Source organism: Atractosteus spatula, chromosome 5, assembly GCF_055471065.1.
Source record: "Atractosteus spatula isolate fAtrSpa1 chromosome 5, fAtrSpa1.hap1, whole genome shotgun sequence".
NCBI classification, from domain to species: domain Eukaryota; kingdom Metazoa; phylum Chordata; class Actinopteri; order Semionotiformes; family Lepisosteidae; genus Atractosteus; species Atractosteus spatula.
Window position 1 is genome coordinate 12,882,721 of NC_142710.1, and position 26,089 is coordinate 12,908,809.

The window sequence follows — 26,089 nt, forward strand, 5'->3', positions numbered from 1 at the left end:
TCTAGCAATGCCTAAAGGCTTTTTATAGCAATTGCAATGGCTTTTACATATTAGGTTTACTGACATGGGTAAATAGTTCTGCTTTTAATCTTTTTTTTTTTAACTCAAATGTATTAGAATGGAACTAACCGTATGCTCCCCGCTATAATCACAGTTCTAGGCCATTCTCTATTAGGGCGATAGTAAACAGCTGTTTAGGTGAGCGAAGACTAAGCAGTATTTGTATTCTAGACAAGTCTGAGCACATTAATGATATAGAACAGCACATCTATGATGAAGAACAAAAAAAAATATCATAATTATAATCCAGATGATTGGGGCATTGGTGCATGGCTACAGTCTGTGCTAGGAACATGGGGAGGGTCTCTGGTTCAATACATATTTGTGGGTCTGGTATTATTCGTTATGATCATACTGTTAATATCCTGCTTGAAAAACATGTGGACTAAAGCTGCTGCTTCTGTGCTGATTTACTCCCTGAAGGGATCACAAAGGTCAAAAAAATGATTTCATGGGAAAGGTTTCTACATCTCTTATCTAGTAGCAGAACCTGATTGGTAGAACAATATAGTTTTAAGGGGGGGTTACCCTCGAGAGTTATCTCCCTAGATGCAAATGATTGTGATTGGTTTGTTCATAATAAGATGTTTTGCAAGAACGGAACAAAGAGAAATTTTACAACTTCAGCTCGAATTGTTCTGCAAAACGGCACAGCTGAGGCAGGGGGACAAAGTGTAGTTATTACCCAGCTGTTGACCTATCTTGTAAACCCCCTAAGATTATGCTGGGCTCCAGCCCATAGGGATTTACCTGTGCTTTAAGAACTAATGAGTGAAAAAGGAGAGAGGCATCAAAGATACACCCGCTTTCTTCTTCTGATTAGAGTCACTGTTTGGAACATGGGAATGTTTTTCTTTAAGTTACTAACACTGGTTATAGTAGCTGTGACACTTGTCTTCCTGTTTTCAGGTTGCTGTATGACATGTATTATTCCAGTGCTTCGCAATATGGTGATGAATATGTTTACACATCAGTATATTCTGTTAAGAACGCAAGAATCCAAAGTATGGGAGCCGTCAGGAACAGTTCTTTCCGGGCCCTATGCGGACGACACGATCCGAAAGGTGAAGAAACAATAGGGAAAAATATTGTAACGCAACGGGGGCTCAGGCGGGCGCCCTTGCCGCATCAGGTCGGCCCCACACCGTCCGGGGCTCGGACCCGGGACTTCCGCGTCTCTCTGCAGCGACCTAGCCCCGTGAGCTAAAGAGAGATCTCTCCACAGCCCAGTAGCTGTAGTCCTGCTATCACAGGGAAGGGCGGTGACGTCACCTGCTCTGGTACGCCGGCTCTTACACAGTACCTGTCGGCCGTAAGCGTTACAATATCATGCAGGAGTCGGTCAGGAGACAGGGGGGCGTGTCCAAGGTGAGCTGGTGTCCAGGGCAAACAATCCAAGCATAAATCCAAAAGGGAAATCCAAAACGGAAGGCAAAGTCCAAGACCAGGGTTTCCATCCAAAGTTATTAAAAACCAGAACCGGGTCGGGACCGTCGGGACAAGGAACCTAAAACCATAACGGAGCCAGACGCGGCAGGACCCCCCCCCCGGGCTCTCAGGAAACGGGATTCAATGAGAAGCCCCGAGCAAACGCCTGCGTCTGGCTTTAAAGGTGGAACTAAAGAGGGGCTGGAATAAGGAACAGGTGTGGGGAATGGGGGAAAACGAGGAAGGGCTGGAGCGCCCTTAAGAGGGAGAGTAACGATCGTGACAGGAGCCTCCTGGGAATCCATATGAAGGATCTAACTTTTAAACATTTAAAGTATAAAAAGAAGGTAATTGAAATGGAAATCTAATAATTAAATTGAGTCTTAAAATGTAAAGAACTTTAGGAAAATATGTAACTGCTGTGCTACGTGCAGATTCTTAGAAGACTGTCTAGATTACTAAATTAGCCGAGGGTAACTGCTAAGCTTTGAAAAAAAATATATTGGTGCTTCTTCTTTCGTTTTTAGGATGTAATCCGTTTTGTCCTAAGGAAAGGAGAAGTATTAGAGGGAACAAAGTGCTGTACTTTCCCTTGCATTGCAACATCTTTATAAAAAGTCTGTACTGCTTGTAATGAGTTGAGTCTCTGACACGGGGATCCCAATGTTGCAATATTGAAATAAAGACCTTACTCGGGTGAGAACTCTCTCTCGGGGCTTCCTTGATAGGACGATGTATTATCAATGTTAAATTGCAACCGTAATATCGACAACATTAATAAATGCATATATAATTGAAACTGAAAACATATAACACGGCATCTTTTCACAATCTTTTTCACAATGCATTGCTGATATTCGTTGATTTTGGTTAAATACTGTCACGTTTTTCAACGAAGAAGTAATCTGCAAAAATCTCGGCAATCCTCTTTTGACGAGTAAGTATAAATAATAATAATACTATTTGAATACATACGGTTCTTCATATTATTTCGATTAAACATAGCTTGTTAATAACCAATACATGGCACATAAAAACAGTGTGAAGGTGAAGATCACAGAAAATCAACTACAAATGTGGGAATTTTACATTTTTAAGATTATAAATGGCATGTAGCGCATTAGCAACACTACAGTAATGCTAATATAACAATAGTGTAATAAAAGCCTGACCTAATTCCTTTCAAATGCTGATACAAAATTGTATCAGAAGACTCTCGAAGAGACCTGAAGCTGAGCTAAAAGTGAGTGTTACAGCACGAGAATGGTCCTAAACAACACAAGCACATCTACAAAGGAACACAGAAGAAGCAGATTCACGTTTTACAACGGCCTGGTGAAAATTCAGACTGAACCCCCCCCGGAGATGTTGTGGCAGGAGCCACAAGCTGTCCATGCAAAGCAACTCTTAAATGTCACAGAGCTGAAGACCTTCTCTATGGAGCTCCAGAAGTCCTCAAAACCAATGTGAGAGACTGATCAGCGCTTACAGGAATTGTTTATTTGCAGCCATTGCAGCTCAAGGTGGTGCCACAGTTAGTGAATCTAAAGGTTCACATAGTTCCCCACACATGGATCTCGAACGTTGCAATCATTTGAGGTTAAATACAGTATGTGTTGAAAAAGTACCATTTTGTGTCATTTTTGTTTTCACACATTCTCTCATTAGGACGTAGAGTATGATTGATGAAGCAGCTCCTCTCTCCCCCTGCTCTGCTGTGGACAGGGGCTGCTTCACCGTGCTCTGGTGGGAGGTGCTCCTAATGGAGAGTGCTTGGTGTTGCAAGTTTTACAGAAACACACTGATTATTACTGAATGTTTTAATAGAAGTAGCAGCAACATCAAGAAAGTATTAGAATCATCAAGTGCAGAGCACAATTTGTCCAGGACACCCCAAACTCCTTATGTCGTATGATAATACAATGTTGTATGAGTATGAGAAAAAATACGCCTCTTTTAGATACAGTATGTGTATCTTCGTAACTTGTGGTCTTAATGTGTTCATATAATTAAGTACAGTAATTATTGAAAATAGAAAACAAATCAAACTTTTTGATTTGTCTGTATACCTCAGTAGTGTCTTGTATATACCCAAAAATACAGTACATACAAAATACATCTGCAAAATATAGCTGCCCATGCTTTTATTATCAATTTACTAACTTTGCGAACGGTTTGCTTCACAAATAAAGTTCCTTGTGTGTAATACTATTGTGGGTAATGTCCATTACCAAAACACTTCATACTGTATTTATCCTGGCACAAATGTGTGTTAGTTAAAGTGGCAGAGAGTGTGTTAGTTAAAAATTAACGATTTTAATGATTTAATGATTTAAAACAGAGTTAATTTCTTGAGAAACAACACAGGGCAAAACTAGGGGAAGGAAAGGTCACGAAAAGTGTTTGTGAGACAATGCAGTGAGAGATATGGAGAAAACAGGAGACATGGTAGTAGTGATTCATGACCACCAAGCACTCCCCTGCTGGGGCCTTTCAATAAATAGTGCGGGATCACAGCACACACACACAATCCCTCCTTCTGAGCTCCAAAGGAATGTTGTCCTCTGTGCTGCTGCTGTGCTGGACGGCCTCTGTAACTCTGGGGTCTCCAGTCCAGCTGATTGATAATGGATACAGAGGGGTGGTCGTCGCCATCAACCCCCGTGTGCCTGAGAACCCAGCGCTCATTGACAAGATCAAGGTAAGGTCCTCAGGACACAGGGAGTTGTTGTTGCTTTACTAATACTAAATCAGATTTAACATCTACTACTGCTGCTAGTGCTACCGTCAGCACAGTGATCACTGCTGCCTTTAACACAATGCAGGAATATGGAAGCTGTCTTTACTTACAGGGTATACTGTATTTAAATTAGGTTGTTGTTCAGAATATTCAGATTCTTTTTTGTATCATAACATAATGCAATTTATAACCTCACTTAAAAAAAACAGAGGTATTCTGCAAACCTAACAATGCCTACAGCAATACAAGGTCAGTTTTGTCAGAAAGCATGCAAGTCTAAACTTTAATTTATCTGGATTATCCTGTTTGGCTGGATGTTCTTACTAACTCCAGCAAAAAGCATCAGTACAGTATTGTTTACCAAATCTGTAAAGTACTAAAAATTGAGCGGTTGAGCTGAGCGTCAAACCTCTTCAACAACATGTAATGTGAAAAAAGTTAGTTGATGAATGATTAAAAGCAGGGTTGATCAAGAAGTTACTACGATGCTTTTCAATGTCAAAAAGACCAATCACACATTAACACACCATACAAATAAGATATTGGTGATCTTTATGAGACAAAATTCTAATTTTTATATATGATATCATATTATTTATCACTGGGTTGAAATAGAAGCAAAAACATTTCTGGAATTTGCTGCTTTTGTCTTTATTTTGGTATTGTACCACATGAATGTGAATTATGTCTCTTGTACCACTTTTACAAGCTTAGAGAGGTGAAAACAGGATGTATACTTTTGTTGTTTCTTTGATGAGGAAGTTAATTTGTTTTCCTGTTCAAATTTCAGCTTCCCTCCAGTTACCTGTATTAAAACACAACACAATTATGCTTTCCTCACAACAAATAATTTTGATAGGGATAAATGGAATACCATTATAATATTTCGTTTTTTATTTGTAGGGAAACAGTGAAGAGAAATGCTGAATCATTAAACTGAATGTTAGTAAATGGACGTTGTCTCATGGATCCTGTTGTTCTTATTTGTACTGTATATCTGTGTTTATGGTCATTTGTAGGACTTCTGTGGTCATATGTATTGTAATGTGCACTACCTGATAAACTTTAACAGCAATGGCAAAATGAGAAACACATAGGATTTTCAACTTGCATGATTGTTTTATTTTTTGTTATTGCTGGTCAGATTGAATAATTGTGGAATTTTATGTCTGAAATAATCTTTTGATCCAGTGTATCCAATGGCAAGCAGAATTCAGAATTCAGACTATATGTAACACATACAATACAATACATATGAGCCAAATAATTTTCATGGTATGTACTGTATGTCATCTTTTTGTGGCCATGATTTCCAAGGTGTAGCTGAGGTATAATGAGGTAGTGGATAGCAGTTCACTATTAGTACAAGACTTCCCTGACAAGAAGGTGAAGAGATGTAACTGAATGCGATTGAGGCTCCAGGCAAGGAGGAGGTGGAAAAAGCCTCAGAAGTGAGAAAGATTCTAAGAAACTCCAACTTTGTAAAAGGAGTAGAAGTCATGTGCTTAGTAAGCGGGCAACCCGACTCTGAAATCAATTTTAAAGAGATGAAAATCTGATAGACTGTAATTTGCGCACCACAATCTGACACAGGCGGTACAGTGCAGAAGATCTTTGGGCTGCTTCATGTGTTCAATATCCATGTATGACAAAGTACCGGTAAGCTGACGACAATGACATGCGCAACATGGGGGTCAAGAGGCAGGTCTGGAAAGTGCTGGAGATGTTGGCTATGAAACTGCAGGCACCTGAGGATGGAAAGAAAAACCAGGCTGTTAATAATTGAAGGGTTAAAAGCTTCTGACAAGTCATTTAATTAGCATTTCTTCCCAGAATACTTCTGACTTGAAACTGTGATGGGGCTGATGCAGCACACTACTACTACTACTACTACTACTACTAATAATAATAATCTTTAAAGGCGGCTTCTCAATTTGCTTTACAGAATGACAAAAACAACAATAAAAACAATACACAAGATGTGCACAATACACAATAGAGAATACACAATAAGAGGAGACAGTAGATGGGGGTAGGGAGTACAGTAGGAGCAGAAGCAGAAGGAGAAGGGAGAATCAAGACGTTGGACAATAAAGCCATTGCTGTCTTCAACTAGGAGCAAGGAGTCTGCTGACTCAGGGTCAGAAGTGGCCAATTCAAGATTTGTACGTTGACAGGAGAGGAAATCTGAGACAGAAAAACCATCAGAGAAACCAAACAAGGTTTCTTTCTAGGTATTGAGCAATAACAGATGAGGGTGGAAAAGCAATTCAGTGTCAAGCATAGGGATGTCATTTGAGGTGGAAAGATAGTTAATAAGGAGCATGTGAGGCAGACTGGGCTGGGGAAATGACTCAGAATGGTCTCCAGCTTCACCACCACAGATGCTGCAGGAAGAGGAGTTGTAAACATATTATTGTAAACATGACAACCGATACCCTCCAGGAGCTCCTGTTTCCACCCACAGTGCAAAAAACATACTAGTAAGCTAATTGTTCAATTCAATTTAATTTATTTTTATATACGGCCTTTCACAACAAGGTTGCCCCATGGCACTTAACAAAGCAAGTGACCTGTGACATGTTGTGAATACAGAACACAGAAGGCCAGAAGACAATGGAGGAGAGGAACCAAAAACTCTAGTAAGGAAAAAATAACCTCTAGGGGTCCAAGGTCAATTGGCTGCCCAACCCCTTTTGGCATGCTAACATTATGCAATTAATAAAAAAGGAATACCTGAATAAAGGTATTAATCCATCCATCATGTCTGCTGTGTGCCAGTACTCCGTGCAGATCTCTGTAGACCAGTAAATTCCTCCTAAATGATAGCTATATCCACGATGTCCCTCTTGGAGCCATGGCAGTGATGCAGCATCCAACTCAGGTGGTGCCCAGCTCAGGCACCATCCGGACATGTGGGGAGGAGAATAGGATAGTCTGGTCAGAACAGATGTATCTACCTGGTGGGCCAACACACAGACACACAATGGCACCAGCAGCCATGGCTGCAGCAGGCTATGATGTAAGGTGTGAGTAGGCTAGGCTAAAGTAATAGGTCTTCAGGCTGGATTTGAATACTGAGACTGACTCGGCATCCCGAGCATGGGGTGGGAGACTGTTCCATAAGCTAGGGGCCCTGCAACTAAAGCTTTACCGCCAACTGTTATTTTATTAATTCGTGGAATATGAAGAAGGCCTGCATTCTGTGATCTAAGCAGGCGACTTGGATGCTAAACTTTAATAAGTTCCATTAGATAGACAGGTGCCTGACCTCTGAGAGCCTTTTAGTAAGTAGAAGGATATTAAAGTCCGCCCTGTGCCAGACAGGAAGCCAAGAAAGAGAGCTAAGTATGGGGGTTTTATGGTCGTACTTTTTGCTCAGATTCTGAGCCCTGAGGCCTTCATGATTTTGGCCTGAACAATTGTGAGAGTGGTTGGAAGTTGTGTTGTGCTAGACGTCAGGTGGGAAGTGAAGAGAGAGAGGGTCACAGGACACCTTCAGAGCAGGACACCAGAGAGCCTCCGGTCTGAAAAAAAAGGCATTAAAAGCAACAAGTGAGATGAAACCTGGGTCCAAGAGATAGGAAGAGATTGGAAACCATAAAAAGGTTAATCTGGGACCTGGGATGACACCAGACACAAGGCCAGTAGAAACAATGGTCACAGGACACCTGCTGGCTGAGCTGAGGGTAGGACACCAGAGAGACTCTGGGCTGAGAAGACAGCAACACGTGAAATGGAACCAGGGGCCAAGAGATAAGAAAACCAAGAGATCTGAAAGCATAAAAAAATGTTGAATTGGGGCCAGGGAGGACACTAGAAACAAGGAGAGGAAACAGGGGGTTGAAGGTTTGGAAGGCCAGTATCTGTCTGCAGGTTTTTGTTCTAACCCAGCTCCCGAAAAACTCAATCAGCTTAATGGGGTCAATATAACAGCTTCTCTCAGCTTTTCATTGCCCTGCTGTTATAAAGCACAGGAAACCTGTCCACTAGGACCAGCCCTGCAGGACCAGGACAAGACAGCCCTGCTGCAGAAACCCTGACCCTTCCAGATTCAGGACTGGACAGGCCTGCTTTAGTCCACTGACCACTGACCACTGACCACACACTGACTCCAGAACCAGGTCCGGACATGCCTGTTGGCGCTCGGTGTGTCTGCAGCCCTGCAGTACACACACTGGCCACTCCAGAACCAGGTCTGGACTGCACCACTGCAGACACACCGAGCGCCTCTTCAGGGTCCGAATTGGACAGCACCACTGCAGACACACTGATTAATCACCTCTCTTGTTTTTTTTCTTCAGGAAATGTTCACAGAAGCTTCCCCTTACCTATTCACGGCCACAAAGAAACGTGCTTTTTTCCAGGATGTGAGGATTTTAATTCCCACAACGTGGAAAGAAAACAACTCTCTCTACAGGAAACCAGGCACTGAGACCTATTTTAAGGTACAAAAACGCATCTCTACAGAATTTCACGCTGTGCTACAGTAGATACAGTATTTCATGATGTGTATTAGACTGAAGACACTGGACTGAAATTGAGAGACAGATTTCTTTTCTCTGTACATTAAATATATATATAATGTGAGTATATTATAAAAATAGCTTCATAAGGTTAAACTGAAATTTAATCCAACCTTAAAAGTGTTTTTAAATGAACTATTTCTGCTAGATGTCTATGCACTGTTTTCAATATGGTCCTCATCTGGATATTTTATGACATTGTACAGATGTAGCCATCTAGAATTTGCAAGGTGTCAGTCGTTATACAGTACCTCTGTAGGCACCGCTGTGTCAACAAGACATTGCTTTTTTATTTTTTTCAAAAAATTAATTGCAGGACTGCATTATTCTGTAAAGCTGCCAGGGGCCGTGGTGAACCCCTAAATAGCGCAGCTCCATGTGGTTTTTAGAGAAATTGGTACAACATTTAAATTGTTTTCCTGCACTAATTACAGTATACGTTATGCATACTGTACTAGCGACAATTTCATAAAATACAATGATTATATTGTTGGGAAAGAATGTTGTTGCCATGTTCCTACCAAAAATCGAAATGAGACAGTATGTCATAACACTGGAGAACACAAATAGAATTATTGTTTTTTAATTACATGCAGTTCACAGAATTATTAGTAATTGTGTATAAGTACTAATTAGATAATTAATACAGAAAAATACATATTTTAATTCTAAAAATATTTTAATTATAAATATTTATAGTGAATTTAAAAACACACTGTATTTCTTGTGCACTTAAAGGCATAACAATGTTGTAACAGACGAATAAGTTCTGGATCCAGAGATGAAGTTTAAACAAATGAGTTTTATTGCATGTAAGGAACAATAAAACCGAAGTACTGTTCGAAATACTGGTACAAAACTTACAGTTTATATAGCTCTTTTCTGCCGCTTCTGACGTAGCTCGTTACCATGGTAATGGGGGGAGGTCACGGTGTCCGGCCAGTTCACAGACTTTGGTCACTCTTAATAGTCAGTGTTAGGTTTTCTTCCCTGGGGTTTCCTAGCTGGCCTCTGGAATCCTTATCAGTTACCCCCTTTCCTGCCATAACTCTAAGCCTGCTACTTAGAAGTCCAATCCTCATGCAGAAAGGACTCAGTTAACCCTTTCTTCACATCTTGTATCTTTCTTCAACAATAATGAACCGCGATGAATTAAATTAGCCACAGGTGTAACATGGCCAAGACATTTTCAGTGCATGCTGGAGTTGTGAATTAAAATGTGGACAATTTGGATAATTTTTGGAGAAATCACATCCTCATAATGGCGAGGTATAATCAGACATTATTCATCTTGTTAAACTCATTTGGTACTATTTCCTGATAACCCCTACTATTCTAGAGACAGTAGCTATTTCACTATGACCAGTTGAGTGATGTATTACAGCAATGCTGCTTAATCTTGTTAAGGACTACCAATCTTTAAGGATGAAACCAATCCTTAACATTAATCCTCAACCCACAGCCTATTCCAGTACATTTAACCCTCAACACTAAGATTGTCCCAGGACCCCTAACCCTCAATTTTCATCATATCCCTATTCCCTGACCCCTCAAAACTCAGTCTCTCCTGGTAGCAAAGGGTGATAGGAGGGGCTTCTTCCTGGATGGGACACCAGTGAGTACACACACACTCACACAGGTACCACTATTGTACCACTAACAATATCAATATATGATTTATCTGTCACAGGCAAGTGTGCTGGTTGCTGATCCATTCTGTGACAACAGCATCGGTACTCCATACACTTCCACTCTTGGTAAATGTGGTCAAGAAGGGGAACATGTCCACCTGACCCCTGCATACCTGTTGAATGACCAGGCCCTTGACATGTACGGACCCAGAGGTAAGACTGCAGCCCTGAGCACCTCGGACTCCCACTGAATTAGCTTGCATCCAGGTGTCCACCTCTTATCCTGGTTGTAAACCTGGAGAGCCATTGTGCCATTGTGCTTTAGTTTGATTAGGTAGATTAGAGCTCAATGAACAGAGCTCTGCGTAGCTTGTTAACTTCTTCTAATCAAGCATCAGATTGATCCAACTTCATAGTAACTCAGAATGGAAGCTAGAAATCAATGAGCCAAGCTGTATTGTGAAATATATTCTTGTTCTCCTTAGCTGCAGTTATGCATTTTGAGCATAATTTGTGGTATTTTTAAACTAAGCAAATATACAAAAGAGTCTCTTCAGAATCCCCCTGTCTCTTACAGTACATCTCGTGTTACTAGACTGCACTATTTTTTTCTGTGCTCCAGGTCGTGTTTTATTGTATACCTGGGCAGTCCTGCGATGGGGAGTGTTCAGTGAATTGAACTCCCAGGAACCCTTTTATATGCATGACACTGGTGAGATAGAAGCTGTTAGGTGAGTGGAAATCCCTTCTCCAGCAAGATCTCCACACACATTTTAGCTCAATCTCAGTCTAAACATAGAATCTGCTCCTTCATTATTGCTGCCCCAACAGCTTTCACTCTGACTGTACACACAGGTTTTTCCTCTTCTCCAGTACTCTAGATGACTGTCAAGATTCAGCACAATTCTCATGACATTTAGGTGTACCAATTGCCTATCTGTTCTCTCCTATACTCTTAGGTGTCCTGAACACATTAGCGGCACATTCAAGAACCGTGATGGAGACAGACATTGTGAGATAGACCCCAGCACACTGCTGCCCACAAAGAACTGTGTCTTCATCCCTGACAGTGAGCAGAATACAAATGTCTCAATCATGTATCAGCCTTCTATTACACAGGTGAGCTCCAGTAGAAAGATATTGCTCCCCGTACTGCCTCAGTCACACAGATGAGCTCCTGTAGAATGATACTGCTCCTCCCTCAGTCTCAGTCTCACAGGTGACCTCCTATTGAAAGAGACTGCTCCTTACACAGCCTCAGTCACAAACGGTACTGTACGTGAGCTCTTTTGTTTTGCCTTTTATTCACTTCACACCTGAAAACAGAAAACTGGTACTGTAGTGAGCAGTATACTGTTAACATAGATAGCAGGCAGAAATGGAAATACTGTATCTGTATCTACAACTCTACCCCTTCAAAGCTAATGAAGAAAGTAGACCGGTCATGAAGAAGTCAATTGTGCCTGTTGGTCAAATACTGTACCTTAACTGTGATCTGTAGGTTGTAGGTAAACATAGGACTAGAGACAAATGAACAAAGGTTTGAGTCAGGAGCTCTCAGCTTGTGTGTTGGCTGCAATGGGAACAAAAAATGGTTAACTGCTGTATGAAACATTGTACATCCATCCATTTTCTAACCATCTCATCCAATTCAGGGTTGAGAGGGGAGGCAGAGATTATCCTTGGCAAGCAATGGGTGAAGGCAGGATACACCCTTGGCAGGACACCAGTCCATCACAGGGCAGACACCAACACCATTTACAAAAGGAACAATTTTCCCAGAAACCAATTAACTTACCACTGTGTCTTTGGACGTGGGGTGCAGACCAGAGACCCTGAGGAAACCCACGTGAACCAAGGAAGAACATGCAGACTCCACACAGATAGCACCCCATATTCAGAATTGAACCCAAGGTCCCAGGGCAGCAAGGCAGTAATAAGAACCACTGTGACATCATGCCCCCCGATTACTTACATACCAGGGTGGAATTAACCTCCACATGTTTATATACTACATATAATATGGTTTTTTTATTCATTGCTCCAAGGAAGCTACATTCTGTGATGAGAACACTCACAATTTCTGGGTGCAGAATGCCCAGAACAAGCTCTGTGACTACAGGAGTGTCTGGGGCGTCATCAGCCAGACTCCTGACTTCAAAGACGGCAACAACCCCCCCATGACAGCAGACCCCCCCAGTCCAACCTTCACTCTGCTGAGGGCCAGACAACGGGTGGTATGTCTGGTGCTGGACACCTCCGGGAGCATGACACAGGTACGTTTTCATTATTACACAACCAAGAGAAGGATGGGTCGTCACACTTGCCAGAGTTCTGCATTGTATAAAGCAGCTCAGTGAATGCATGGCCTGATTTTTTAATCATATATACAGTAGACTGACAGTATCAGTTTTTTTCCCTTTCTTTGTGCATTGAATTAAGTTTAAAAGCAAGTATTTCTCTTGTGCTGGTCTGTGGTGCACATGCACAGAATCTGTTGGCTATGTCCCCTGCTGGTACTAAGACAACAAGATTTGAGACCTGTTTCACCTGCATGAAAATGGTGATGTTATGTCATGAAAAGTCACTTACTGTATCAATATTTCAATATCAGACAGGCAGAACAAAGGCCTTTACCCATCAGTCTTACACAGGTGGAAGGAAGATGCCCTTACGACTTTCCTACCATGCAATTCAAATGAAAGTACAGTGTTAAACATAGCATCAAGGTAAGGTGTCCTGAGAGGCTCAGTCAAAGTTTTTGAATTCAAGCCTGGGTCATGTCACTAGGCAGCTCTATTGGACACTTGGGTTTGTTAAGTGGCGTCACCACTTATAGGATTGGACTTGCCAGCCAGGGCCTCTCCTGGGTCATGATAATACCCAGCTTGCAGTCTATTGGTGCTGTCATGAGGGATGTGCGTCTCCTCCAATCAGTTCTGAGCATCCAGTAAGAGGGCTGTGCTGCCTGCAATGTGCTGAAAGATGATTGGCTTGAAGGAGTCTGCAAACACTTCCCCATCTCCCCTGTGTGCTGTTGTGGGGTTCATAAGCGAAAAGCAAGAAGCAAGTTCTGACTCCCAGAGCTCTCTGCTTTATCTCTCACTGATGATGGTCATTTACAAGAATAGACACAATACACAATATACAAGAATAGACACAATACTGTCAGGCAGTATTGAACAGTAGAAATGAAGCTACTGTATTAAGAACAGGCTCATTTCTGCACTTTTAGTAAAGGAAAAGTGATTTTTGTTTTCCAACAGTAGATAACCTGGTAAGTTCATTTTTTTCTCCTCACCTTTTATGAATGAAATGGACGCTTGAAAAGGGTGTTATTTTCAGGATGAAATGCGGACCACTGGAATGCACATTCCAGTCTGTGCTTCTGGTGTCATATACAGTATGCCAATATACAGTACATACAGTATATAATATATCATTGATGGGAGCCTTTTGCTCTGGTATGGTTCGTAAACTAGACAGATTTTCAGATTCAATTTGGAGGCTTTGCTAGTGCGTCATACTATATTCTAATAACATCCATTGATTTTAATTTGACATTTTTATCTATTTATTCTAATAATTATATAACTTTCTTGCTTCTCCACATTGTCTAGAGCAGTGGCTCTCAAAGTTCTATGGTCTGCGGACCACTTAATCCAAGTCACAGATGCGGTGGACCACCTATGCCTACATCCACTTCTTACCCCGTAAAAATCATCACCTATTAATGTACAGTACTAAAATTAAAATTGAACTAAGTTTTATGAAAGTACTAACTTTTTTATGAACAAAATTGCATATTTTGCTAATGTTTTTATTAAAAAGTTAATGTGAAGAGTGGAGCTGCTTAGACTTGCTTTAAGAAAGATGACTAGGTCAGAACTAGTGAACAGAACTACATCGTTTTTTGTTAGTAGCATCTTTAAGCTCAGCATTTCCCCGCTTGTATTGTTATATACAGTATAGTGTGACAGACCCTTGGACATTGACACGATCCATTATAGGATTTTTAAAATAAGTAGGCCTAGTCCAACAGACAGAACAAATATGCAGCTGTGAGGTTAAAAAACACCAAAGTGCCTTTTTTCACAGAGTAAGAAAAATCAAAACACCGCAGCCAAAAGGTTTTGCTGTCCTTTGAGCTTCTATCATAACATTTTCTTGAAGACCTTTTCTATCCAAGTTGAGCAGCTAAACCACTAACTGTATTCTAAACAAGCAATTCGTACAGTCTCTCAGACTCATCTTTAAATTTCCAAATAAACAAAGTCTGTCTCAGACTCTTCATTTAAGCCTTTCAAAGATTCATGGAACTCTGGCAAACGAGTGGTGTTAGTTCTGCCTCTTCCCTCTTCTAGTCTGACCGGATCAACAGGCTCCGTCAGGCTGCGATGATCTTCCTGGACCAGATTGTGGAGCAGGGCTCGCGAGTGGGCATCGTGGAGTTCAAAGGTTATGCCCGGATCTTGAAGGGTCTGGTTCTCATCGATGGGCAGGCGGCACGGACCCAGCTTGCCAGTGCGCTGCCTTCTGCAGCCGATGGAGGCACCAAGATCTGCAGCGGCATCCAGAAAGCGTTTGAGGTGAGCGAGCTCTGCATTGACCTGCCAGAATTTTAGACATTTAACTATATATTGGAATCATTTTACAATTTTCTTGCCTCGGCACATTGTGTAGAAGATGTAAGTGTTGTGTGGACATAAGTACTGTACATCTTTTTTGTAAAAAGAATATTGCGTAATAAACCAGATCAATATTTTATTAAAACTAAATAAATTGAAAATTATGGGAAATTTGAATTTAAATCAAGAATGTCAAGGTGCTTCGCCTGTAAGGTTTTGTGTTTATAGCACCTCCTACAGGTCTACCAAGGTCTGGGCAGGAAGTATGATTAAAATAACCACATGTGCATTGTACAGGGTGTATAGTTGTAGGTACATAGCACAGCACCCCCGTAAAAACGTCTTTATAATTTTAAGCATTCTATTCACTTATTCCAGTACAGGGTTGAGGGGGGGGCGGAGTCTATCCCAGCAAGCAACAGGTGCAAGGCATGATAATAATAATAATAATAATAAAAATAAAAATAAAAATAATAATAATAATAATTGCTTACACTTATATAGCGCTTTTCTGGACACTCCACTCAAAGTGCTATACAGGTAATGGGGATCCCCTCCACCACCACCAATGTGCAGCATCCACCTGGTTAAACCCTGATAAACCCTGGGTCATCAGTCCATTGCATGATAAACATAGACACACTCACACCATGGCCAGTTTTCTCAAAAGCCAATTAACCTCCAGTACAGTATGTCGAGACAAAAACCATGAGAGTGCAGGAGAACACATAAACTCCACACAACAGCAGCCCAGGAATTGAACCAGCTCCAGCACTGCAAGACAGCAATGCTCACCACTGTGCCTGCATGTTTAACACTTCTATAGAAAGCAACTTCCTTTTATACAGGCAAGAGATTTTAGTAGAACATTTCAGGTGCTCAAGAGCACAGCAGCAGTGTCTCACCTGGGATTTGAACCCTGAGCACTGCTCCACACTGCTGTCCTGACCAGTTCCTCCTCTCCCAGGTTCTCCGACAGGATGACGGGGACACGGCTGGGGACGAGATCATTCTCCTGACGGACGGTGAAGACAGCAGCGTAGGGTCCTGTCTGGAGGAAGTGAAGAGGAGTGGTGTCCACGTCCACACCATCGCTCTGGGACCCAGTGCCGACCCCCGGCTGGAGGAGTTTGCGAAAGAGACAGGTACTTCAGCCAGAGGTCGGGACTCTCTCTGATGTGTTTGCATGGATTTCCTCTGGGTGCTCTGGTTTCCTTCTACAGTCCAAATGTACAGTATTGCTGGTTGGCTTCTGGAAGACTTGCTTCGATGTGAGTGTGTTTGTGTTTGTAACTGTCTGCCCTGTGATGGACTGGTGTCCCCTCCAGGGTGTATCTTGCCCTGCTCACATCGCTTGCCGGGAGAAACACGGGTTCCCCCATCACCCTGAATTAGATTAAATGGTTAGAATATGGATGGATATATTTATAGTTTCTTTCTTGCTTAATAGACTGCATTATCCTTGTCTTATAGGAGATGATATTTTATAATATTCTAACAGAGGCTCCAAATTACTGCACATATGCCAACACATTTAAATAAGTGCTTTAGTGCACTAAAAGTGCAGAATAATGCAGTAAAAGTGCTGTAGGTAGAGTGACTGGAGTTGTGACTAAACACTTCTGTTCAGTCTGACAAGAATGTGCACCTTTATGCTTTGATGTTTAGAGACATCACATTGTCTTGCAATGCTGTTCATCTAGTACTGTCATATTCAAATCCATTGTGATGTCCCTGCACAGGAGGAACACGTTTCTCAGCCAGTGACAAACTGGACTCCAACGAACTGATCATCTCATTTGGTAGCATCACTTCTCAGTCTGGAGATGACATCACCAGTGCCATCCAGGTGGGGCTTTGAGCTGTTCTCACTGCTCCTGTTGTTATAATACCCATCTGTGACACAGTAATGTAGCCATTGTCTAATGATGGGAGCAATCAAGGGAACAGAATGCTTCAGGCTTTAGAATGTCCCAACAAGATGTTGCAAAACCTCTTCAGGTGTCACGTACTGTATGTCAACTACTCACGTCGGTCACATGGAAAATGCTAACAAAGGAAAACATTCAGACAGGACATGTCATGAATTCCTAGAAATCCACTCAGAAGTGCAGAGCAAGTGCATGAAGTACTTAGGTGGAGGTGGTTATAGAAATCAACTGACTCATCAGAATATCGAGAGAGTGGAGATACTAACTTAAATTTACAGGTGAAAAGGTTAGAGGTTTTATGATTAATTGTGACCTTTAATTCAATTCCCTTCCTTCTCAAGGTACAAAGACTAATCAAATAAAATCTAGATGCGCCATATTACTATAAAGAAAACGATGCACCATAAAACAATCATTATGAAATATTTAGTCCTGTTCAACTAAACAGGACATCATTGGAAGTAGGTGAATGCTTTTGCCAGTCATTGTAATGAAATATTGAGCTTTAGGCCTTGTGAAATCAAAATGTATCCATTCAAATGTGATTCTAGAAAAAATAACAGATTCCAACAAGAGGCAAGATTTACCTTCAGTAAGATTCATCAACAATATCCTTCAAATAAATCTAAAAATAAAATGTGACTATTTAACTTTAAGAACAAACATTTAAAAAACCTGAACTCTTTAAACATTAACATTTAAAAAAACCTATATTCTTTATCTTCTTTATACACATTGAAGATTTTCATTCTTGACTTCTTTCTCTCTGTTCCTCCAAACCCTCAGCTGCTGAGCAAAGGGAGTCGGACAGACCCGGGGTCACAGTTTCAGGGTGAAGTCCCTGTGGACCCCACTGTGGGCAACGACACCGTGCTGACATTCACCTGGGAACACGCCCAGCCGGACATCACAGTCCGCAGCCCGAGTGGAGTTTCCTACAAAAATATCGACATGGAAATACACTCTGCGGAGAAAATCGTCTTGTTTAAGATCCCTGGAATAGCTCAGGTACTGAACACACAGGAACAGTTATTAAACAGAAAAGGACATTCTGTAATTTGGGAGTTGGTTAGAGACTTCTACGTTTATCCATAAGGTATTCATCTTATATAATCAGTAGAAAATGCTCAATCTTATTTGATTTATTGTTTCTTATAGTTAAATATCACCTGTTTGATATTCAGAGAATATCTTCTTCAGCCAGCTTCTAATGTTTGGCATTTATCCACATTAAACTTCATGCGCCACATGTCTACTAACATACAAACTTTTATGATTACTTGTACCTTGCTAGCATTGCTAGCATTTTTGCATTTGTACTTTTTCTGTTTTTGAACATTCAGACTATAATATAATCTAGATCAGACTATACTGTGTTGAGACTATACTCTTACTATGACTTATACTGTATAACAGTCTAGATGTGACTATACAATACTACAAACTAGACTACAGTCTAGGTCAGATTATACTATAGACTAGGCTACAGTTTTCATCACTAAATACATGAGAAGCAGCAGTCTAGAAAAGTTCATTTTAGTATTCAAATAATGTCCTCCACTTAAATTAGTTACTGTTTTTGAACATCAAACTTTTAAAAAAATACAATTCCAAATTTAATCATTTACAATTAATAAATGCAAGTAAAAACACTTGCTCCATATACTGTATCGTCTTCCCCAAAAGGATTTAGTGTAAGATTTGTACAGTATGTATGTATGCCTGGGGTGTTATACGCATGTAGTTCACACAGATTTCTTCCAGCTGCCCCCGATTCCTCTCACAGTCCAAAGACATGCTAGTAGGTGACTTGGCATCTGGCATTGTGTGTGTCTGTGTCTGTGTATTTACCCTGCGATGGACTGGTGTCCTGTCCAGGGTGTGTGAGAGTGTGTGACTGGATGTGTCCTGCGATGGACTGGCGTCCTGTCCAAGGTGTGTGAGAGTGTGTGTCTGAGTATTTGCCCTGCGATGGACTGACATCCTCTCCACGGTGTGTGAGAGTGTGTGTCTGGATGTGTCCTGCGATGGACTGGTGTCCTGTCCAGGGTGTGTGAGAGTATGTGTCTGTGTGTGTCCTGCGATGGACTGGCGTCCTGTCCAGGGTGTGTGAGGGTGTGTGTCTGTGTATTTGCCCTGCGATGCACTGACATCCTGCCCAGGGTGTGTGAGAGTGTGTGTCTGTGTGTGTCCTGTGATGGACTAGTGTCCTGTCCAGGGTGTACCAGCCTTGCACCCATTGACTGCTGGATAGGCTCCAGCTGCCCTGTGACCCTTTTTTAGATGATAATAATAATAATAATAATAATAATAATAATAATTGCTTACACTTAAAAAAGCGATTTTCTGGACACAAAAAAGCACTTTATAGGTAATGGGGACTCCCCTCCACCACCACCAATGTGCAGCAGCCATAGTGCGCCAGAACGCTCACCACACATCAGCTATCAGTGGGGAGGAGAGCAGAGTAATGAAGCCAATTCATAGATGGGGATTATTAGGAGGCCATGATTGGTAAGGGCCAATGGGAAATTTGGCCAGGATGCCGGGGTTACACAACATAAAGTAGTCTAGAAAATGAATGGATCATGGTTTTGTCCATCCTCACTGATTTTAACAAATTTAATAAAACCATGTGCTAAACTACTCTCACCTGTCATCAAACTGGGTGGACTCTCAGTGAGTGATTTGACCTCAGTGGGAGTGAAAATCCACATGAGGGAAAGGAGCTGAAATGAGTTAGACATCCTTATACTACTGTAGTGTCAAATAAAATGACAGAGTCCTGATGTTGGTGAAAGAGGAGTCGTTTATTACGCATGCATGTGGGAGAGTAGCTTGCCACAGCCAATCTCTAGGAATGGTTATAAAGTTAGTCTTTTAATATAGTGTAACAAACAAAGTATTAGTGAAAGTATTTTGTGAAATCATGAATGGACATCACTTGCTATATGTTTCCTGCTGACAGGCAAAGAATATGCAGCTTGATCTTTAGAAGATAAATTGTTAAAAGCACTTATTCTGGATTCCTCACTACCAACAAGGAGGATGAGGAGGTTCTGTCTGTGTCCAGGCTGTACGGAGAGGGTGAGAGAGAAAGGTAAAGAGAGGTGATCTCCTTAGTAACGGACTGAGCTTGCTTACATTAGCTGAATAGTTGCTTATCAATTCTCCTTTTTGGTCAAATTTTGCAGAGTGGTACATGGAGCTATGAAGTTGTCAATACCCACAGCTCCCCCCAGACCTTCACTTTGCAAGTGACCTCCAGAGCCATTAATGAATGTGTCCCTCCGGTCATTGTCACTGGTGGCATGAGCGAGACCGAGGTGACCTACCCCCAGCCCCTCGTCATCTCTGCGCAGCTGTCCCAGGGCACCCGGCCTGTCATCAACGCTGATGTCAAGGCCGTAGTGGACCTCAGTGATAAGAACACAGTGAAGCTGGATCTGTTCGATGGTGGTATAGGCAAGTCTATTGCATGTTCACCATTTTCTGATTACAGTGTATCAGTATAGTTCAGGGAGCCTTGGAGCTACAGCCCTTTCTTTAACCAGACATATCAACTGAGAATATGTTCTCATTTCCAAAGACAACTTTGAAAAAGTACTGAAAGATACTTAGCATTTACTGAAGCAATCTGAGTCCAGTATCTCATTCACGGGTACAACAGCAGCTGGTATAGGGGCCAATAGAGATCACTGCTGTTGTAAACCATCCTCCACAGTAGTGGGTCATTATGATGCCAGAACTAAGTACTTTTTGGTGGTTCTTGTTGGAGCCATATTCCACAGTAGGATGGAATCACCGGTCATCTGTCTACCTGTTACAGAGCTGCTGACCACTGTTATCCAGGAAGGCAGTAGAGCAAGGAATTGAGCAACAGACAAACATTTAGAAAACCTAAACAAAAATGTTTTTTGTGTCATGATAGCAATCTTTAGAGTAACAAAGTGTGAAAACTGCACAATGGGCTAAATACTTTTGCAAGACACTATATATCATATTGAGAATAATAAAAGGACCCTTTAAGAAGGATTTTCAAGTGATTTTTAAGGCAGTTTCTCTCTCTCTGGCTACAATCAGCTAATCAGTGTTTATTGGTCCCTCTCTCCCTCTCCTCTCCTCTCCTCTCGCTTTGCAGGAGCTGATAAAAAGAAAAATGATGGCATATACTCAGGTCTCTTCTACAACTATAGGGCTAATGGGAGATACAGCCTGAAGTTTGAGGTACAGGGTGTGGAGGGCAAAGTGGAGACCAGACTGTACCCCGACAACAATGTTCCTGAAAGACCTCGACAAACCAGTGGTACGAAACACTTCGAAACACAATGTATGCAAAAGGACATGATGCATGCAAGTGCCAATAGGCATACTGTAACACACACACGGCAACACACACAATACAACTGTACTGATCCTGCTGCACAGTGGGACTAGCAGTACACAGGGAGTGGTCAGATGACTTACTTGCTGGGCAAAAGGCAGATGAGACCCAGGGAGTGCAGGGGGTGCACTGACAGAGACTACAGTGTAGTGCTGCGTGCAGGCAGGGGTTCAAAGCCACAGCTGAGAAGGGGACGGGTTCAAAGCAGAAATCTTAGCTGAAATCTGCAGTCACAGAGCTGCAGAGCTGGAGACATCCTGCTGAGGTGGAAACAGGCAGAAGCACACAGGGAATTTTCAAGCAGGAGAGATTGTGTTTCGCTGGAGAAGATAAGTCAAGGTTGGGCATTGCAGGTCCAATACGGGAAACAGTAATGAAGCAAGGCATAGATCCAGCAATCGTGATTGAATTAACAAGAAACCCAGCAAAAATACAACACACAGGAGGCTTCAAAGAATGAAGGGAGCAAATTTTTAGATCTGGAGTCCAAACTGAGTGACGAGTGGGTGGAGCAGAGGCCGACTGACAGGGTAACCCTGACAATGATTCACCTCATACATGCAATATAACTTGCACAGGAACATATATGCAGTGCAGCATACACACTACAATACACATACTATAACATTCTCCATACAACACACTATAGAATAGAATTCACAGTAAAGACAGAAACAACACAATTTGTCTATCAGTTTCTCACACAAAAACTGTGTACAGTACACTTGTGTTATAACTATGCTTATCACACACATACACACATAGTCACAGCTGGGACCTTCAGTATGGACCCTTGTAACACTGTAATCTTTCTTTCTTTTAATTCATAGGTAGGATGCGTCGTAGCGCCCCCTCTCTTCGCCAGACTAGCACAGCTCTAGGCAGCTTCAGCCGCACTGCCAGTGGGGGCACAGTGACAGTGAAGGGAGTGCCAGCTGTGCCCAGGGATGACTTCCCCCCTGGAAAAGTGACCGACCTGACCGCCTCTGTGGCCAACAAGACTGTTGTTCTGCAGTGGACTGCACCTGGAGATGACTACTACACTGGGACAGGTGAGAGACACAGACTGGACACCCATCACTTTACTGGGACAGGTGAGAGACACAGACTGGACACCCATCACTACAGTGGGACAGGTGAGAGACACAGACTGGACACCCATCACTACACTGGGACAGCTGAGAGACATAGACGGGACACACATCACTACATTGGGACAGGTGAGAGACACAGACTGGACACCCATCACTACACTGAGACAGCTGCGAGACACAGACTGGACACCCATCACTACACTGGGACAGCTGCGAGACACAGACTGGACACCCATCACTACAATGGGAAGGCTCTCTCCTCCAGTCCTCAGTCCTTGTTCCAAACCCCTCTGATCTTCCTCTCCCTCTCCTCCAGTGTCCAGCTATGACATCAGAATTGGCCTCAGCCCACAGGCCCTGAGAGAGAGCTTCACTGCTGCTCTGCCCCTCAACACCTCCTCTCTGCACAGTGTTCCAGCAGGACAGACCCAGACTCTCCTCCTGCCTTTGGAGTCCTTGGCTGCCATGAACCAATCGGTGGTCTACCTCGCCCTGCGTGCCACAGATGAAGAGGGGGGCACCTCTGAGATCTCCAGCATCACCCAAGTGTCCACATTTGACCCTTTAATGTTGCCCCACTCCCAGGGACACGCCTCCCCAGCTCCTGTTGGATTCTGTTCTGTGTTTCTGCTGGTGGCAGCTCTGGTTCTGCTGGATCTGAGTATCTGAAATGCACGAGGGCTTTATATCACCCTGTGATGTCACAGCATCATGCTTCTGCCCTTGCTTTAAAGAACGGAATTTAAAACCTGGTGTATAATTACAGTAATTGTGTCTGTTGTCAGATAATTTGCTACTGTATATCACTAAACATATTTTCAGTCTTGTTATTCGGATTTCAAAAGGGTTGGCAGAATTGTAGTTAATCGAGCAATTTCATGCATTCAGCTTTTTCGTCCAGCTCAGAGTTTCATCTTTAATTTTATCACCTTGGATTTTTTGAGGGGCACATTCGGTTAGCTGACAGTTTCTTCTTTATTTTTTAAACAGCTAATTAATGTTTTAAGTTTGCAGATTCAAATCCTCACTGATGAAAAGTATAATGTCATTGACTTAAGATTGACCGTACCGATTGGATGTTTTCAGTTCAATAAGAAATGGTTTGTATCTTCACCCATCTACTATTTTTCAATGGAGTAATGAAGACATTACGATCAACCTGCCTTCTGTCTAAATAAAATACTCAGAAGGGAACACGTTTGATTGTGCAATAATCTATTTGTCCCATCCATCATTTATCTAGTACAGGGGAAACCAGGACCTATCCCAGTAAGCAATAGGCACAAAGCAGCTACATATTTGATGGGTTTCCTGTAATGGAAGCTGGTCCTGACTCCTGTGTAGTGCGTATTTAGGACCCTATGCAGACGGTATAATCCAGAAGTGACTGTCATTACCGTTCTGAAATATCCACTGGTGGACGAGGCAAGTATTGGATAACTGAGCACATGTGGAAAACATCTACGACCATATTAACGTATGGCAGTAATTGACAAGTTAACCAGGTGGAGGCTTGTCTTTTAGCAGTAGTGCTTCAGGTGCACAGACCAGTGTATGACAACCACCCCCACCCCGCCTCATGGAGCAGATCTGGGCACACAACAAGGATTGCCAGGGGATCGTGCGTGAAAAGAGGTTTTTGGTCCATTGCATACTGGGATAGCCAGCAAGCTGCAAAATATGTCCCTGAAGCAAAACCTCCAACCTGGCAGCAAGAGGGATGAACAGCTTGTCAAGCAGTGTTTAGAGATGCAGGATTAGAGGCCAAAGCTGATCACGCTGGCTGTTCCTCTTTCAGAAGGGTGGTTCCAATGATGCAGGAGGGAGGGATGATGGGCTGCGGGTCTGTTGAAAATTTGTGTATCTTGCCTGTCTAGGATTTAGGCTTTTAGCCTTCTCTATATACAGTAGGTTAGATTTTTAAGGTCTGTGAAGGCATTGGTCTTGTGTGTCTTAGCCTTTAGTTTGTATGGGATGGTAAAGTTAAATTGTAAGAAAAATAAAGTCCATCTTGTCTAAATCTTGTCTGGTATGAAGACATTTCCTCTCTTTTCATGAAGATGATTGTCCAAAAGGATTGCCAGGTTAATTAAAGTTTCCAGTTCATGGGGTAGATCCCTGGAGACCAGCTCATCCTTTAACTTTTCAGGCAGCTCTGTCTAAATAGCGCAATGACAGCCTCCTCTAACCAGGCACTTCCAAAGTCAACAGTGGGATGGAAGGATGAATCCAGTTGCATGTGAAGCAGCTGCACAGGCAGAGAACAGGCAGGCAAAGGTGAAACAAAAAACATAATCCAGGTTTAATAATAATAATTCCTTACACTTATATAGCGCTTTTCTCAACACTCCATTCTAATGGCTTTACAGGTAATGGGGACTCCCCTCCACCAGCATCAACATGCAGCCCCACCTGGATAATGTGACGGTGGCCATAGTCCACCAGTATGCTCACCACACAGCAGCTCTCAGTGGCGAGGAGAGCAGAGTGATGAAGCCAGTTCATAGTTGGGGATTATTAGGAAGCCATGACTGGTAAAGGCCAATGGGACGTTTCGCCAGGACAGGTTTGTAACAAGCAAGCGAGGATCAAAACCAGTAGTATACTGGCCAAGAGCACAGCAGGTATCTGAAAGAGTAGTAAAGAGATGTAGTAAAAAAGGGCTTCAAAGCCACAGGTACACAAGGCACGAGGATGGTCCGTGAGTGCTGTTGAAGAAGCAAGCTGGGTTCAAAACACAAAAGGCAGTCCTGAGCATGGTCACGTAAAAGTTTTCTATACTGTCAATGAATTTATTACTGAGATGTAATAACCGGTCTGAGAAATTGGGACTGTGGTTCCCTTTTAAGTGTTTCCTCGTGCTTCAGGTGCACAAACCAGAGTTTCTGTGAGAATGGGCATGACATACTGTACCTGTGAATAAGCTTGTTGTGTACTTCTTTACCTCATTTCATCAGGGCACAGATTAATTCATTTCACAGGATATTTCTACTTGTAAAAAGGTGACAAACCCCTCAGAAAACCTTTTATCTTTGGAAAATAACCTTAGTTGTGAGCCACAGAACACAAGATGTTTCTTCATACAGAGGGAGGTGAGAGTATGGAAGCAGTTCTAAGTAGAATCTTTGTGATCCTGTTACAAACAAAAATAAAATCCTTAGTATGTGTACAGTAGTAACAGTTTTGACAGACAATGAGATTTCTGTTGGAACTGCAGCTGGTTTTCTTGGCTCTTCTCAGCTGTTCTGGCAGGAGTCCAACCGGATTGCCTGGAAGTCAACCTCTAGCAAAAAAATAGGATATTCTTTTCATAAGTTCAGCCAAAAAATGTGACTTTGCTTTGAGAGATTGAGCTTCTCTTGAGGTCTGAGCTATGGGAGTTCCTCGCTTCTGGTAGGGTGACTTAGAGGATTAATTCTTGGATTAATGTAATTTTCCAAGATATGTACCAGTAGATAGAAAGTGAGAAATGCTCACTTTCTGTCACTCTTGTGCATTGCCAAACAGGAAAGAAATCTCGCTGCAGTCTGACAAACCACCAGTAACAATTGTGTGTAACAGCTGTGTAATGTGTAAAAATGTGTAAAACATATGTATTCTTTGCTATGGTCTTACTTCAAAATTGAAGATAATTGTTCTTTATCATGATTTAGGTATGGTCCATCAC

The 26,089-nt window shown here is 42.2% G+C and overlaps 1 protein-coding gene across 1 annotated transcript; it reads left to right on the forward strand.

The window, feature by feature from the left end:
* The first annotated feature begins 3,840 nt into the window (after nucleotides 1–3,840).
* On the forward strand, nucleotides 3,841–24,442 carry LOC148834162 (calcium-activated chloride channel regulator 1-like). Its single transcript, XM_088916690.1, has 14 exons — nucleotides 3,841–4,189; nucleotides 8,533–8,676; nucleotides 10,445–10,598; nucleotides 11,008–11,116; nucleotides 11,345–11,504; nucleotides 12,434–12,661; nucleotides 14,750–14,974; nucleotides 15,981–16,158; nucleotides 16,756–16,862; nucleotides 17,731–17,952; nucleotides 20,139–20,409; nucleotides 21,086–21,250; nucleotides 22,159–22,380; nucleotides 22,739–24,442. The coding sequence occupies exons 1-14, from the start codon at nucleotides 4,043–4,045 to the stop codon at nucleotides 23,089–23,091; spliced, it is 2,685 nt and encodes an 894-aa protein (XP_088772816.1). The 5' UTR covers nucleotides 3,841–4,042; the 3' UTR covers nucleotides 23,092–24,442.
* Nucleotides 24,443–26,089: the final 1,647 nt, after the last annotated feature.

Bases quoted from the DNA above. Each gene is read 5' to 3' on its own strand.
- LOC148834162 (XM_088916690.1), top strand. From the start codon at position 4,043: ATGTTGTCCTCTGTGCTGCTGCTGTGCTGGACGGCCTCTGTAACTCTG. The intron at 11,505-12,433 runs GTGAGCTCCAGT...CATTGCTCCAAG, and splicing joins ATCAGCCTTCTATTACACAG to GAAGCTACATTCTGTGATGA. The intron at 20,410-21,085 runs GCAAGTCTATTG...CTCGCTTTGCAG, and splicing joins TCTGTTCGATGGTGGTATAG to GAGCTGATAAAAAGAAAAAT.